We start from the raw sequence: 13,227 nt of genomic DNA, 5'->3' as shown, positions 1-13,227 counted from the left end.
CTGCCGTCTTATAGCTAACTGGCAATGAATACAATGACAATTAAATGCTATTTGAGTGAGGGGCTTTCACTCAAGAGCTTTGTCTAATATTGTGTTCATGTGACCTGTGGTATTTGAACTATATCAACACTGATTCTGTTTATTGCTATTTTTTGTATGACCAAAATAAATAGAATCAATCTGTATGAATGAATTGCCCTTCGGATATATAACTTCTAACAATTTTGTATGAATGATCATAATTTCCATCCGTTTTACAAGCATTTATTTGTTACTGCAGTCCATGTAATCTAACAAGATGTATTTTTTTCTATTTCTATTTGACTCAAACAGTATTACTCTTGCAAATGGATATTAGAAAGTTATTTGCTAGTAGCAAGGATAATTCAGCAAGGAGGTATGACAGAGTTAAGCTAGGTAACCCACCTAGGCAACATAAGCCACTTTTAAATCACAATTTACCAGTTGAGAAACACTGATTAATTTATTAAGTGATAAATACCCATTACTGTCCAGACAAAGTAGAGCAACGGAGTTTAGGAAGAGGTGAAGGAGAAATGAAAGTTGATGAGCATGAGCAGAGGTGAATTTACTATCAACAAGTGATGTCCCAATTTTGATTTTGAATACTGATGGCCGGAAAACAAAATGACATTACTTTTTACAGACACTTGTATTTTGGGTTGATCATATATATTTTAAAGCACTATTTCTGACGTTTTATGATCATGTTTTATGAAACCCTAAGTGCTAAAAAATTGTGCCCCAGTATTGTATTAGGTCTAGTCACGCCCCAGTTATAGCACAATAATGAGACGTTAACTTCAACAAGGGCATCCGTGTCTCACAAAAGTAACGCAGGGAAAATGTAATCTCCTACCAAAGGTCTAAAGAAAAGCAAAGAAACAAGGCAGCATTATTTTTCATTCCATGCCCAAACAGAATGACTGATAGGGAGACAGGCAGGGCAAGAAGATAAGACTCTGATACGATCTCTGAGCATCTCTGAGCGCTTGACATTGATGGAGCAAGAGTGATGCCCTTCAGACTGAGGCAATTTTCTCAGCACCCCTTTGCTCATTTCCTCTTGACATCCTTCCCCCACCAAATTCTGTCTTTGCCCACCTTCCTCCTATATCTCCTGTGGCACTTCAAAAAGGCCTTTAAGCTGCATCCGTATAAAAGAGAGGAGGTAATGTTAGTTCACAGAGAGAGCAACTGGAAGTAAGAAAGCTGAACGTTGATTTGTTCCAGAAAGTTTCACGTTCTATCTTTACGTCATAGTTTTGCAATATACTGTTTGCCACCTGCATTTGAGATCCTTAGCATTAATGCAATCTGCCTTCTGTATTGTTCGTGTCAGCATTGACTGCCACCTAGTGGAGGTATTGGCTTAAAAAAGATGTCAAGAGTTGACTGAACTGTGAGCAATTGACTACCTCATATAAAGAATAACAAATATACATTGATCAGTGTTGTAACATTAGATACGAAAGCGTTTAGCAAATATATTAATTTACAAGTAGGCACTTTTTCTTGGCAAAAAAATGAATATGAATATATGTTAATTTACAAAAAAAGTAACAGTTTTGTTCATTAGTTAACTGGCATAACACTGGTGAACATGTTTGACTTATTTTTCTGTACACAGAGAATCTTCCAAACATGAAACCACTAGACATGGGACAACCAAACCTTCAGGCAGCGAATGAGCCACAACCTAACAAAAGGCAGCCGGTCGAACCTCCACAGATTAAAGTACCAGAAGGACTACCTGACGACAAGAAGGAGGAAGAAGTTCAGTTGGACCGTCCTGATGCTGGTAAGGAAACCCCACCTGCTTCTAAGTCGGCCCTTGTGGAATCTGACTTGTCTGTTCACACAGGTGTCGCTGTGCCAGAGGCAGAAGCCCACCGCCATGAGCCACCTATCCCACATGATGAGGTCCAGATAGATACCAGAAAGAACATTGCAGAGTTAGAGGAAGAGAAGCAAAAAGTGGAGAAAGAGCAGAAAAGAAGCGAAGAGCAAGGTGGAGATCAGCCTGTTGCTAAAGGAGAGGAGAGTGCGGAAAATGTACTCAAGCCAGCCGCAGTGGTTGTGAAGAAAGACGAAGTGGACCTGGGTGGTGGTGAAGTGCGGTCCAACGAAGTGCTTGAGAAGGTGGTCGAAGAAGCAGTGAAGAATCAAGACGTTGTCCCCATGAAAAATGTTGAGAAGCAAGATGTTGTGAAAGACCCAGTGGCCGCTCACGCCAATGAAGATTCGGTGGAGCAAGTACAGAAAGTGGACAAATCTGCCGAGGCTGCTGGGAAACGTGAGTGATTGCTAGAAGTGGCTGTCATTCCCAACCATTATTAATTCACTTTCTGGTATTGACAGCGATAAACGTCTAATCCATTTGAAATGGCAAAGGCTGGCAGTGAATGATTGCTGCTAGACCTCCTAGTTCAAATGGACTGGAAGTCTATTGTTGTCAATGGCAGCCACATCTGGAGACTATTTGACATTTTTCATTGATGCACTAACCTTGATAAATGTTAATTTAGCGCCACCTGCCGCTGAAGAAGCCCCAGTCGCTGACAGCAAAGATGCTGGAGATGAGAAGATGGACGGTGAGTTGGAATGTGCTCGCCATTGTTTTACATAGTTACTTTAAGATGAAGAAATACAGTTTTGTAAGTTGATTGGCTGTGGTCTAAATGCACACATTGGCCACAACTTTATTGTTGTGACCAATAAATGTTTAAATACAGTATTTGTGTACAGTTATATAGAATCAGTGTTGTATAACTGCATAAGTATGTAAAACGGGTTCCAGTTAAGAATGCATCATAAATATATGGTAAAGAATGATTGCCAAGTGCCTCTCACTTAATCTCACTTTGCCTCTTTTATCATCGCTGTGATCCCTTCTTGCTTACTGCACTTTTTTAGGATAAAAGTAGGGGGAATGAACCAGAGTCCCTTGTCTGGCTTTTCGAGATTGCCGGATATACGCTTGGCTTTTTTTTTTCTTTCCGTACTTTCTTATTTTGTTGTTTGATTGTGCCCCCTCCCTTGTTCTGAATCTTTACCACTTTGCTCTTCCTTCTCTGCTGGATCACAGTGATAAAAAAGCTGGTTGCAGGTATGACGTCCTTTTTGCTCCACCTTCTCTTGGTCTCTTACTAATATGTCTCCAAAGCACCATTCATATCTGGATGCTATGTTCACAGGTGTATTCATTGTGATAATATAGTCACTTGTGTGGTTAACTAAACTCACCATCTCTGCTCATCTAACGTAGTTCTTGTTAACTAGTTCTTGTAGTAAAGTGTTAGATGTGTGGTAGCCGTAATTTGTGTGAGATAATGCATCCACCTGTCATGGAAGAAGTCAAGTTACACTCGTTGGACACTGCCTATACAAAATTATAATGCCAGCGAGATGTTTATTTGCCAATATGTGTACGGCCACAATAATTGATACATTGTGAAATTAAAACATCTGACAGTGCTAATTAATACTATTAATGAAAAGTGTCCAATAAGTGTTTATAGTCTTTCCCCTCTCCCATTTAAATCCTCGGCCATGATAACTTAAGGCTAGTACAGTTTAGTTATAAGTCTATTGACTGTTGAATTGTTCTTCCCATCCTCATAGAAGGCCAGCTGGACCACGCAGTACTGCTGCAGGTCATCAAAGAGCAGCAAGAGCAACAGAAAAGACTTCTTGACCAGCAGGAGAAGCTTTTGGCAGTCATAGAAGAGCAGCATAAGGAAATCCACCAAAAGCAGCCAGGTGGTATGTATCAATGCCTTTTTACGTAGGAAAATGCAGATTTTCCATATTTTTAGTTTGAACTATAGTGGTATGAAAAATTATCTGAACTTTTTGGAATTTCTCACATTTCTGCATAAAATCACCATCAGATTTATTCTAATCTTTGTCAAAATCACACAGATAAAAAAGGTGTCTGCTTTAACTAAAACCACCCAAACATTTATAGGTTTTCATATTTTAATGAGGATAGTATGCAAACAATGACAGAAGGGGGAAAATTAGTAAGTGAACCATCACATTTAATATTTTGTAGCCCCTCCTTTGGCAGCAATAACTCCAACCAGACGCTTCCTGTAGCTGCAGATCAGTCTGGCACATCGATCAGGACTAATCTTGGCCCATTTTTCTCTACAAAACTGCTGTAGTTCAGTCAGATTCCTGGGATGTCTGGCATGAATCGCTGAAACCATTCTAAAGTTGGTTAATTGTCTTGTTGCAGTGTCCATCCTTTTTGTAGCTTCAACTGTCTGAAATACGGCCTCAGGTTTTCCTGAAAACATCCCGATAAACCTTTGAATTCATTCTTCTATTAATGATTGCAAGTAGTCCAGGCCCTGAGACAGAAAAACAGCCCTAAATCATGATGCTCCCTCCACTATGCTTCACGGTGGGGATGAGGAATTGATATTGGTGAGCTGCTCCATTTTTCCTCCACACATGACGTTGTGTGTTACTCCCAAATAATTCAACTTTGGTTTCATCAGTCCACAAGATATTTTGCCAAAACTTCTGTGGAGTGTCCAAGTGCCTTTATGTGAACGTTAAACGAGCAACAATGGGTTTTTTAGACAACAGTGGCTTCCTCCGTGGAGTCCTCCCATGAACAACATTCTTGGCCATAGTTTTACATATATTTGATGTGTGCACAAAGATATTGGACTGTATCAGTGATTTCTGTAAGTCTTTAGTAGACACTTTAGGGTTCTTTTTTACCTCTATGAGTATTCTGCGCTGAACTCTTGGTGTCATCTTAGTGGATGGCCACTTTTGGGAGAGAAGCAACAGTGCCAAACTCAACTTCTCTGACTGTCAATTGATAAACATCCAGACTTTTAGAGATGGTTTTGTATCCTTTCCCTGCTTTATACAAATCAACGATCCTTGATCGCGAGTCTTCAGACAGCTCTTTTGACCGAGCCATGATGCACATCAGACAATGCTTCTCATCAAGATATTTTTTACCAGATGTGTGTTTTATAGTGGGCAGGGCAGCTTTCAACCACTCATCAGTGATTTGGCACACATCTGACTTAAAGAGCAATTGAAACTAGTTTCACCAAACAATTTAAGTCTCCTTAGGCAGAAGGTTCAGTGACTTATTTCCCCCCCTTCAGTCCTTGTTTTCATGCTATCCTAATTAAAATATGAAAATCTATTCATGTTTGGGTGGTTTTAGTTAAAGCAGACACTGTATTTACATCTGTGTGATTTTGACAAAGATCACATTTGATGGTGATTTTATGCAGAAATACTCACAATTCCTAAAGGTCCAGATACTTTTCATATCACTGTATTACCTTGAGCCATCTTGAATATTTTGCATCAACCAAACATTTGTCGCCTTGATGCAAGCACTTCCTCCTATATAATTTTTTGGGTGCTGAAAAAGTTTTTTTCTATAAGCTGCAACTCCCCCGATCCCCAAATCAAGATTTACATTTTTTGTGCAATGCAAAATTCAAAGTCACATTTTTAACAAAGTTGTTTTATCGCTGACACTTAAAAAATAGTCCTAAAGTAACATTATGTATCACAACAATACCTGTTATGGCATGTTTTAGACCAGCCAACCTTTTTTGCACCACGGACCGGTGTTATTTGGGTCTTTTTTTCACGGGCCGGTGTCCTGACAAATTTGGCAACCCATCAAAAATTGCAATGATGCGGTTCTGCGCATGTAACGTTAAACATAGCCGGAAAATGTGCAAATGCAGCGATTCCAAAGTAAACACTACAAACTTTCTTGAAAGAAAGGAATATTAACTTAACGTTTGATCATGGAAGAACTTGTAGAAAAGTTCTCCACAGATACATCCTGCCATGTTAGCGGCACACAACAACTGCACACCTCTCACCATTAACGACTTCGCCTTGTCGTTAAGCATTAATCAAGAAGCCCGCTTCACAAAGATACGATGTTGGAAATTGTAGCAAGGTTTTCAATTCTCTTGTAGCGATGTGAGGATATTCCGAAATGACTTTAATCCAGAACCTCGGTAGAGTTGTTGTCTCAAATGTACGTTTAATAAGGTCGCCGTTATTTGAGTCGTTGATCCACCTGTTGCACAGACATGCTCAAATCACTCGGTTTATTCACAAACGGGTCACGAATCCACTCCTTCGCAGTTCGTGTGTCTTCGAGGTTGTAGGCTCGTCAGGAGCCCTTTTCGCCGTAAAAATATCTCCAAAGACGTCTGTTTTCCAGTCATCTTCGCTCGTCTGGGGGCTAATTATTTCCGGGAACAAATGTGCTGCGCCCGCGGCCTAGTAATACGTTATTATCGAGGACAAGCACACATAGATATATTATATACACAAACAAGATGTACTGCTAGCAGTCCAATCAATGGATTTCTATGACGACATTCTAATCTATCCCGTAGTATTATATCTAGAGTAGACAGGGATATTTGTGTGTTAAGAAGGGGCAGAGAGTTAATTCGGCCAGAATGCGGTCATTATTAAATTATTATTTCTGTGCGGCTCAGTAGCAAATGCGCCACGGACCGGTACTGGTCCGCGCCCCGGCAGATGGGGACCCCTGTTTTAAGACAATTGAAGGCAAAGAAGACCTAAAATAGGGACAATGTGACATTTGCTGTACTGCACTGCAGCCAAAGTGCTCGCATATGTGGACATTAGTCAACTATGACAAGCTAATGTTGATTCAGAAAAATGTGTATGTGAAGGACTGAAGCTGGTATTGGGTGAAACTATTTGAAGAATGTATAAAATACCACTAATGTATAGAGGTGGGAATCTTTGGGCACCTAACGATTCGATTACGATTCAGAGGCTACGATTTGATTATTAATGACACCCCCCCGGCCCCGCCCGCTATTAGCTGCTAATGTTTTGTACATTAGTTACAAAAACTGTAAAAATAAATAAATAAATAAATAAATAAATAAATAAAATAAAATAAAAAAGCCCTGCAGGCTTAAATAAACGACTATTTCAGTATCAAGTTAACAGTTAATAACAATAAATAATATACTCAAATCCCCATTCTGTATCAGCAGCTTTAAACTACATTCAATTAATTTAATGTTGTCAATCAACCGTTAAAGTTGTTAAAATTGCTCCTGTCATTCCATAATTTCCCTTTTGTCTACTTTCGACATGAGAAAGTTTAAAAACTATTTTAAAGATAGATTCAAGTCAATATTTTCCGATTTAGGAGTGTTTTAGATAAAAAGGTAATTAGGTTCGCTTGGGAGGTTCGCTACAACAGCCTTGCCGGGAAGTCTACTGCTTTAATATGGCGGCCGTTGACTAACGCCCGCATCTAGCTTTCTCTACATTTGCTTCTATCGCCACCGAGTCTATTCTACATCTAGTCCTATATAAATATATCTACCTTAACATTATGTATTGTGGACGTACTTTGCAGCAGCTTTCGGCAGCAGTCAGGTATGTTGTTGTTTTTTGTTGTTGTTTTTTTTTTTATCTCGCGGCATGAGTTGAGCTAGAGCCGTGAGTTGAGCATTGGCATTACCCGAGGGGCCGGGTAATGACAAGCATGATGTTTAGCTACTCTCGCTCCGTTCCTCATTGTGTTCCGAAGACCGCGCGGCGCGCTGAGTGTGTTTTACTTCCACTTTACTTGACATATTTCAATAATCGGAATTTGGATGTTTGTGAATTGTTCTCGAATCTTCCACGGCCGAATCGCAAATAACCTAAGAATCGGAAATTTCGCACACCTCTACTAATGTAAAAATATCAAAAATGCTGATGGCATGAAAACTAAAACATAGAGATAAAAACTGATGGCAAATTTGAAATCAGTGGCCAAAAATTGTATAGAATCAGTTTTAAACATGCAACAGAAAATTGGGAAAAAATGTTGGCCAGTGTTATTTATGTCTTAGTCCCAACCAACCGTGAATAACGGCTGTTTATTCTAAACCTTTGCAACAAGGTGTTCATCAAATGTGCTACTTCTGTAGACCTCCAGGAGCATGCGGAGGAGGTAGACGGAGGAGCTGCGAAACCCCGAGACGCAGGCCTGGGCTCAGATGTGCAGCAACCCGAAGAAGCAGCAGGAGTCGAGCCTGCGGATGTTAAGAATCCAGTTCAAGTTGCAGACAAAGGAGCCGAGGTAGTAAAGTTAGTTCTTCCAGCACCTTACAAAGAAAACAACCCCGCAGAGTCCCATCAGCAGAGTGAACTCGGAGCCAGAGGAGTGCCGTTAATAAGGAATATACCTGAGGTCCATCTGCCGGTAGCTCAAAATGAGCCTGTGGCGAAAGTGCAAAATGAGGAGCACAAAATAGATGATGAAAAAGACAAAATGGAGAATAAGGCCCAGGCCAAACTGGAACAGCTTGAGAAGAAGGAGGAAGAGGTAGAGTTGGAGAAACAAAGAGCAGAAAGAGAAAGATTAGAAAAAGAACAGCAGGAGAAGGAGGAAAAGGAAAAGCTGGCTGAGGAGCAGGAGAAGGAGGAAAAGGAAAAGCTAGCTAAGGAGCGGGAGAACGAGGAAAAGGAAAAGCTGGCTAAGGAGCGGGAGAACGAGGAAAAGGAAAAGCTGGCTAAGGAGCGGGAGAACGAGGAAAAGGAAAAGCTGGCTAAGGAGCGGGAAAAGGAGGAAAAGGAAAAGCTGGCTAAGGAGCAGGAACGAGCTCAGAGAGAGAAAATAGAGAAAGAAGTGCAGGCCCGGGTAGAAAAGGAACGACTTGAGAGGGAGAAGCGAGAGAAACTGGAGAAAGAGAAGGCACAAAAGGAGAAATTAGCCCAGGAGAAGGCTGCCGAGGAGAGACGCCAACAGATTGAAAAAGTAGACAGCGCTTTGGTGGACAGGAAAGAAAAAGAGGCTCAGCTTGAGAAAGCTGTTGAAGCCCAAAAGGGCGGCAACGCCGCGCAAGGGGATCTGGGAGAAGAGGGCGAAGCTTTGAAGAAAGGAGGACGAGACCTCAAACAGAAAGTTGCCGCTCAGGCAGACCCAGGAGAAGACGGCAAAGACGGGCCCGTCAAAGCCCAGGCTGGCCCTGGAGGCTCCCGCGAGAATGCCAGGGACGAGGGAGAGCTGGATCTAAGGCGGAGGCGAAGGGCTCTGGGACGCGGCCGAGACGCGGAAGCTCCAGAAAGGCCAGATGTGCCCAGGGGCGTGCACGGGCTGGAGCCCCTCCTGGAGCTGGGGGGGCCCGACCTGCACGTAGCCCTGGAGGAGAAGCTGCTAGCGGGGGCAATGGTGCACTCACGGCAGATTAAGCAGACCTCAGAGGATCAAGAGATCAAATAGCACACATCACTAACACATTCACTTCACTTCTACCTGTGCAGCCTCCAAATACAGCGAGACCATGAAGTTGTTGCCTTAGATTCACTTGCCTTCAGAATTGTTACAAAGAAATACAGTGGTCCCTTATGATATGAGGTAAATTTATTCTGTGACCATAACATAATACAATGTAAACAGTTAGTGCATCATAGCTATTTATTGCAACTCATTCTAATGTGCTTGACTTCACCCCTTCTAGCAGTACAATACAATCAAGAAGACAAAAGTGGCACTTTCAGTTTATTTTTTTGCAAAAGAAAAAAAAAAATCCATGAGCATTATTTATATTTTATGTTTACTGGTTGTGTTCATATACAGTAATGTTTGCTTGAAGTGTTTGACATTTTGCATAATGGCATTAAGCGGAATGGAAAACGATGTCTAATTCTCATTTGTGCTAGTTTGGAAAGACCGTAAACCAGCTGACATTTGAAGCTTCTTTTTTAAAAGTGAGATGAATTCACTTCTGATGTTTTCCCACAAGTCAAAGCAAATAAGTGTAATTGGAAAAAAAAAAAAAAAAAAAACACATGTTCAGTGCTGTCTAAAAGTATTTGCGCCCCTGCAATTCTGTCAGATAATGCTCAATTTCTCCCAGAAAATGATTGCAATTACAAATGTTTTGGTAGTAATATCTTCATTTATTTTACTTGCAATGAAAAAACCCAAAAGAAAAAAAAAATCATTAATCATTTTACACAAAACTCCAAAAATGAATATTTTACCAAGCCAAATACTTGGTAGCCCAACCCTTACACAAAATAACTGCGAACAACCGCTTCTGGTATCCATCAATAAGTTTTTTACAATGCTCTGCTGGAATTCTAGACCATGCTTCTTTGGCCAACGGCTCCAGGTCTCTGAGATTTGAAGGGTGCCTTCTCCAAACTGCCATTTTCAGATCTCTCCACACATGTTCTATGGGATTCATGTCTGGACTCATTGCTGACCACTACGGAAGTCTCCAGTGCTTTCTCTCAAACCATTTTGTAGTACTTTTTGAAGTGTGTTTTGGGTCATTGTCCTGCTGGAAGACCCGTGACCTCTGAGGGAGACCCATCTTTCTCACACTGGGCCCTACATTATACTGCAATTTTTTTTGTTAGTCTTCATGCACACCATCAAGCAGTCCAGTGCCAGAGGTAGCAAAGTACCCTCAAAACATCAGGGAACCTCCGCCATGTTTGACTGTGGGGACCGTGTTCTTTTCTTTGAAGGCCTCGTTTTTTCCCTGTAAACTCCATGTGGATGCCTTTTCCCAAGAAGCTCTACTTTTCTCTCATCTGACCAGAGAACATTCTTCCAAAACGTTTTTGTCTTTCTCAGGTAAGTTTTCACAAACTCCAGCCTGGGTTTTTCATGTCTCTGGGTCAGAAGTGAGGCCTTCCTGGGTATCCTGCAATAGAGTCCCTTTTCATTCAGACGCCTACGGATAGTATGGGTTGACACTGTTTTACCCTCGGACTACAGGACAGCTTGAACTTGTGTGGATGTTAGTCGAGGTTCTCTATGCACCATCAGCACAATCTTTTGTTGAAATCTCTCGTCAATTTTTCTTTTTCGTCCACATCTAGGGAGGTTGGTCACAGTGCCATGGGCTTTACACTTATTGATGACACTGCGCACGGTAGACAAAGGAACATTCAGGTCTTTGGAGATGGACTTGTAGCCTTGAGATTGCCCCTGCTTCCTCACAATTTTGCTTCTCAAATCTTCACAGTTCTTTAGTCTTCCTTTCCCATGCTCAATGTCGTACACACAAGGACGCAGGACAGAGGTTGAGTCAAATTTAATCCATTTTAACTGGCTGCAGGTGTTATTTAGCTATTGCCACCACCTGTTACGTGCCTCAGGTAAGTAACAGGTGCTGTTAATTACACAAATTACAGAAGCATCACATGATTTTTCAAAGGGTGCCAATACTTTTGTCTGGCCCAGTTTTGTGTAAAGTGATGATTGAATTTTTTTCCCATTCTCTTTTGTGTTTTTTCATTGTAAGAAAAATAAATGAAAATATTACTATCAAAGCATTTGTAACTGCAATCACTTTCTGGGAAAAATTGAGCATTATCTGACAGAATTGCAGGGGTGCAAATACTTTTGGCCAGCACTGTACATCCTGTCATTCGTATCTCAAGGTACCACTGTAAAAAGCTCACCAAAGGATAAGTGTACTGAGCGTATGGATTCACGATGGACCTAAAATGTTTTTTCCTTCACACCAACCAATGTTAAAATATGAGGGCTGTTGGGGCTTAAACGTCTCTTGCAAATTTAGCCGTTCAGCTTCTTGCTTGATTGCTGCAATTTGTGCAAAAAATGCACATTCAACGGTTTAGAAACGTTTAGGTTCATCCTGAAAATACATCCAACAGTTCAATCTTGCTAACTTTTTGAGTTGCATGTATTGCTTCGCAGCAAAGAATTGTACATACTAAATTATTTTTTTGTTCTACTGGGAAGAATTTGAGTAAATGCATTGTTCAAATGTACATAAATCTTTGCAAATAACTATTTAGGATGGACTATATCCGAATGTCATTTCCCCCCCCCCCCCAAGCCAAATTTAGCTTTGAGCAGTCGTTTCAGAATTTTTCTCTAAAGTGGAAGTGTAAATATTGTAATACTTGATCAGATGACATGTTTCTATACTTTTAATTTTTGAGACTGTTGAAAATAATGCTGGAGCTGCCTTTTAATTTTTTTTTTTTTTTTTTTTTTTTTTTTAATTCTGTTTAATGAAGATACTTTACCTGTGACTGAAGATAGTCGTCCTCTTTTCTCCTTTTATTTCTGTGCCTTGTCAACCATGTCCAGCAGTGTTATTGTAAGGGGTATTTTGACAATAGATGTACAGTAATATATTGAAAAAGCAACAGTATTGTACCAAAAATCTTGTGCAAATTACTTTGTCAGCACTGCAGCACATTTGTCAATTTTGTATAGAGGTATTTTTGGACTATTTTTACATTTACTGTGATTGTGTGTCTGATAATAAAGGTTAAAAGGCTCGATCACAACAGTGGAAGTCCGTTTAGTTGGTGTATTCATTTTCTGTAGGACTTGAGATTTGAACCCAAATTTAAAAAACTGGGACACGTGCACGTTTCTAAAGCACTTTAATACCATGGAAATAATGTATAAATATTTACATTTGTCATAAATAGCACACAACACTTTTCGAGTGTGTCATAAAACTCATTCAATAGCTTCCCAGTCAAAGTTGTGAATTCTCAGAATTGTTCATGACGTTTTCCTCTCAGTCGACTTCACAAGTTGCATCCTTAGAGCCATATTTGTATGTTCCATTCATTTTGAGGTTTTCTTGGCCTGTCACAAAAGAGACGTATCTTAAGGATGGCCAGCTATGCAAGTAAATGTATCTACGGAACAATTGTTACTTACAGCATTTGCAAAGCATGTCTTCAGGGCTGCAAATTCTTTAGCACAGTGATCCTTCTTCAATTCCTGTCTGTTAGTTGTGGTAGCTACCACACATTTACCATAAATGGTTGCCTAAATTATAAAAACACAGAAAAATAGTTAAATAGTAATGTCACCTAGTTTAGAATGAAATAAGAATAAAAACGATTGTTCACGGAAATGTTACCTCTTCGGCACATTGTGCAAAATATTCTGGAAAACGTCTTAATTTCTCCCGACTGCGATGCCACACGTTTGACCCAGACATGGCGTTATTAAGTAAACAGCAATATTATCTAAATTAGAAAATATTATGAGCTCAAGGGTTCCATAAAGCTAGTTAACACCTTCGTTTTTAATGCGTCAAGCGTTGCTTTCAAAGTTGGATAAATTAAAAAAAACAGACATGACACTGGAAACTATGTGTACAGCGCCATTATGGTGGTTGTGTAAATAAAGAAATGGCATCACAT

The 13,227-nt window shown here is 40.3% G+C and overlaps 2 protein-coding genes across 4 annotated transcripts in view; one reads left to right on the top strand and one right to left on the bottom strand.

Annotated features, from left to right (window-relative positions):
- The window catches only part of slc38a10 (solute carrier family 38 member 10), a 32,421-nt gene extending 19,276 nt beyond the window's left edge, over nt 1-13,145 (top strand). For 2 of the 3 annotated variants that reach the window (XM_057826120.1, XM_057826118.1), the window contains exons 13-18: nt 1,652-1,822; nt 1,886-2,317; nt 2,550-2,615; nt 3,110-3,130; nt 3,646-3,786; nt 7,998-13,145. In XM_057826120.1, the coding sequence (XP_057682103.1) occupies nt 1,652-1,822; nt 1,886-2,317; nt 2,550-2,615; nt 3,110-3,130; nt 3,646-3,786; nt 7,998-9,292 (2,126 nt within the window). In that variant the 3' untranslated portion in view covers nt 9,293-13,145. The remainder of the gene's footprint in view (nt 1-1,651; nt 1,823-1,885; nt 2,318-2,549; nt 2,616-3,109; nt 3,131-3,645; nt 3,787-7,997) is intronic. The other variant, XM_057826121.1, reaches the window with a different exon arrangement.
- Nucleotides 11,917-13,220, bottom strand: ndufaf8 (NADH:ubiquinone oxidoreductase complex assembly factor 8). The gene is made up of 3 exons (XM_057826130.1): nt 12,942-13,220; nt 12,737-12,847; nt 11,917-12,661 (listed from the first exon to the last, which is right to left on the bottom strand). Exons 1-3 carry the CDS (start codon nt 13,020-13,022, stop codon nt 12,641-12,643), a joined length of 213 nt encoding a protein of 70 aa, XP_057682113.1. The 5' UTR covers nt 13,023-13,220; the 3' UTR covers nt 11,917-12,640.
- Between the last annotated feature and the right edge of the window lie 7 nt (nt 13,221-13,227).

Source organism: Corythoichthys intestinalis, chromosome 21, assembly GCF_030265065.1.
Source record: "Corythoichthys intestinalis isolate RoL2023-P3 chromosome 21, ASM3026506v1, whole genome shotgun sequence".
In the NCBI taxonomy this organism is placed as follows: Eukaryota; Metazoa; Chordata; class Actinopteri; order Syngnathiformes; family Syngnathidae; genus Corythoichthys; species Corythoichthys intestinalis.
Note: the sequence above shows the minus strand (reverse complement) of the source record. Positions and strands in the feature narration are given on the sequence as shown.

Coding starts and splice junctions, on each gene's coding strand:
- ndufaf8 (XM_057826130.1), bottom strand. CDS start 13,022: ATGTCTGGGTCAAACGTGTGGCATCGCAGTCGGGAGAAATTAAGACGT. Junction 12,848..12,941: donor TTGCACAATGTGCCGAAGAG/GTAACATTTCCG, acceptor TTTATAATTTAG/GCAACCATTTATGGTAAATG. Junction 12,662..12,736: donor AGACATGCTTTGCAAATGCT/GTAAGTAACAAT, acceptor CTTTTGTGACAG/GCCAAGAAAACCTCAAAATG.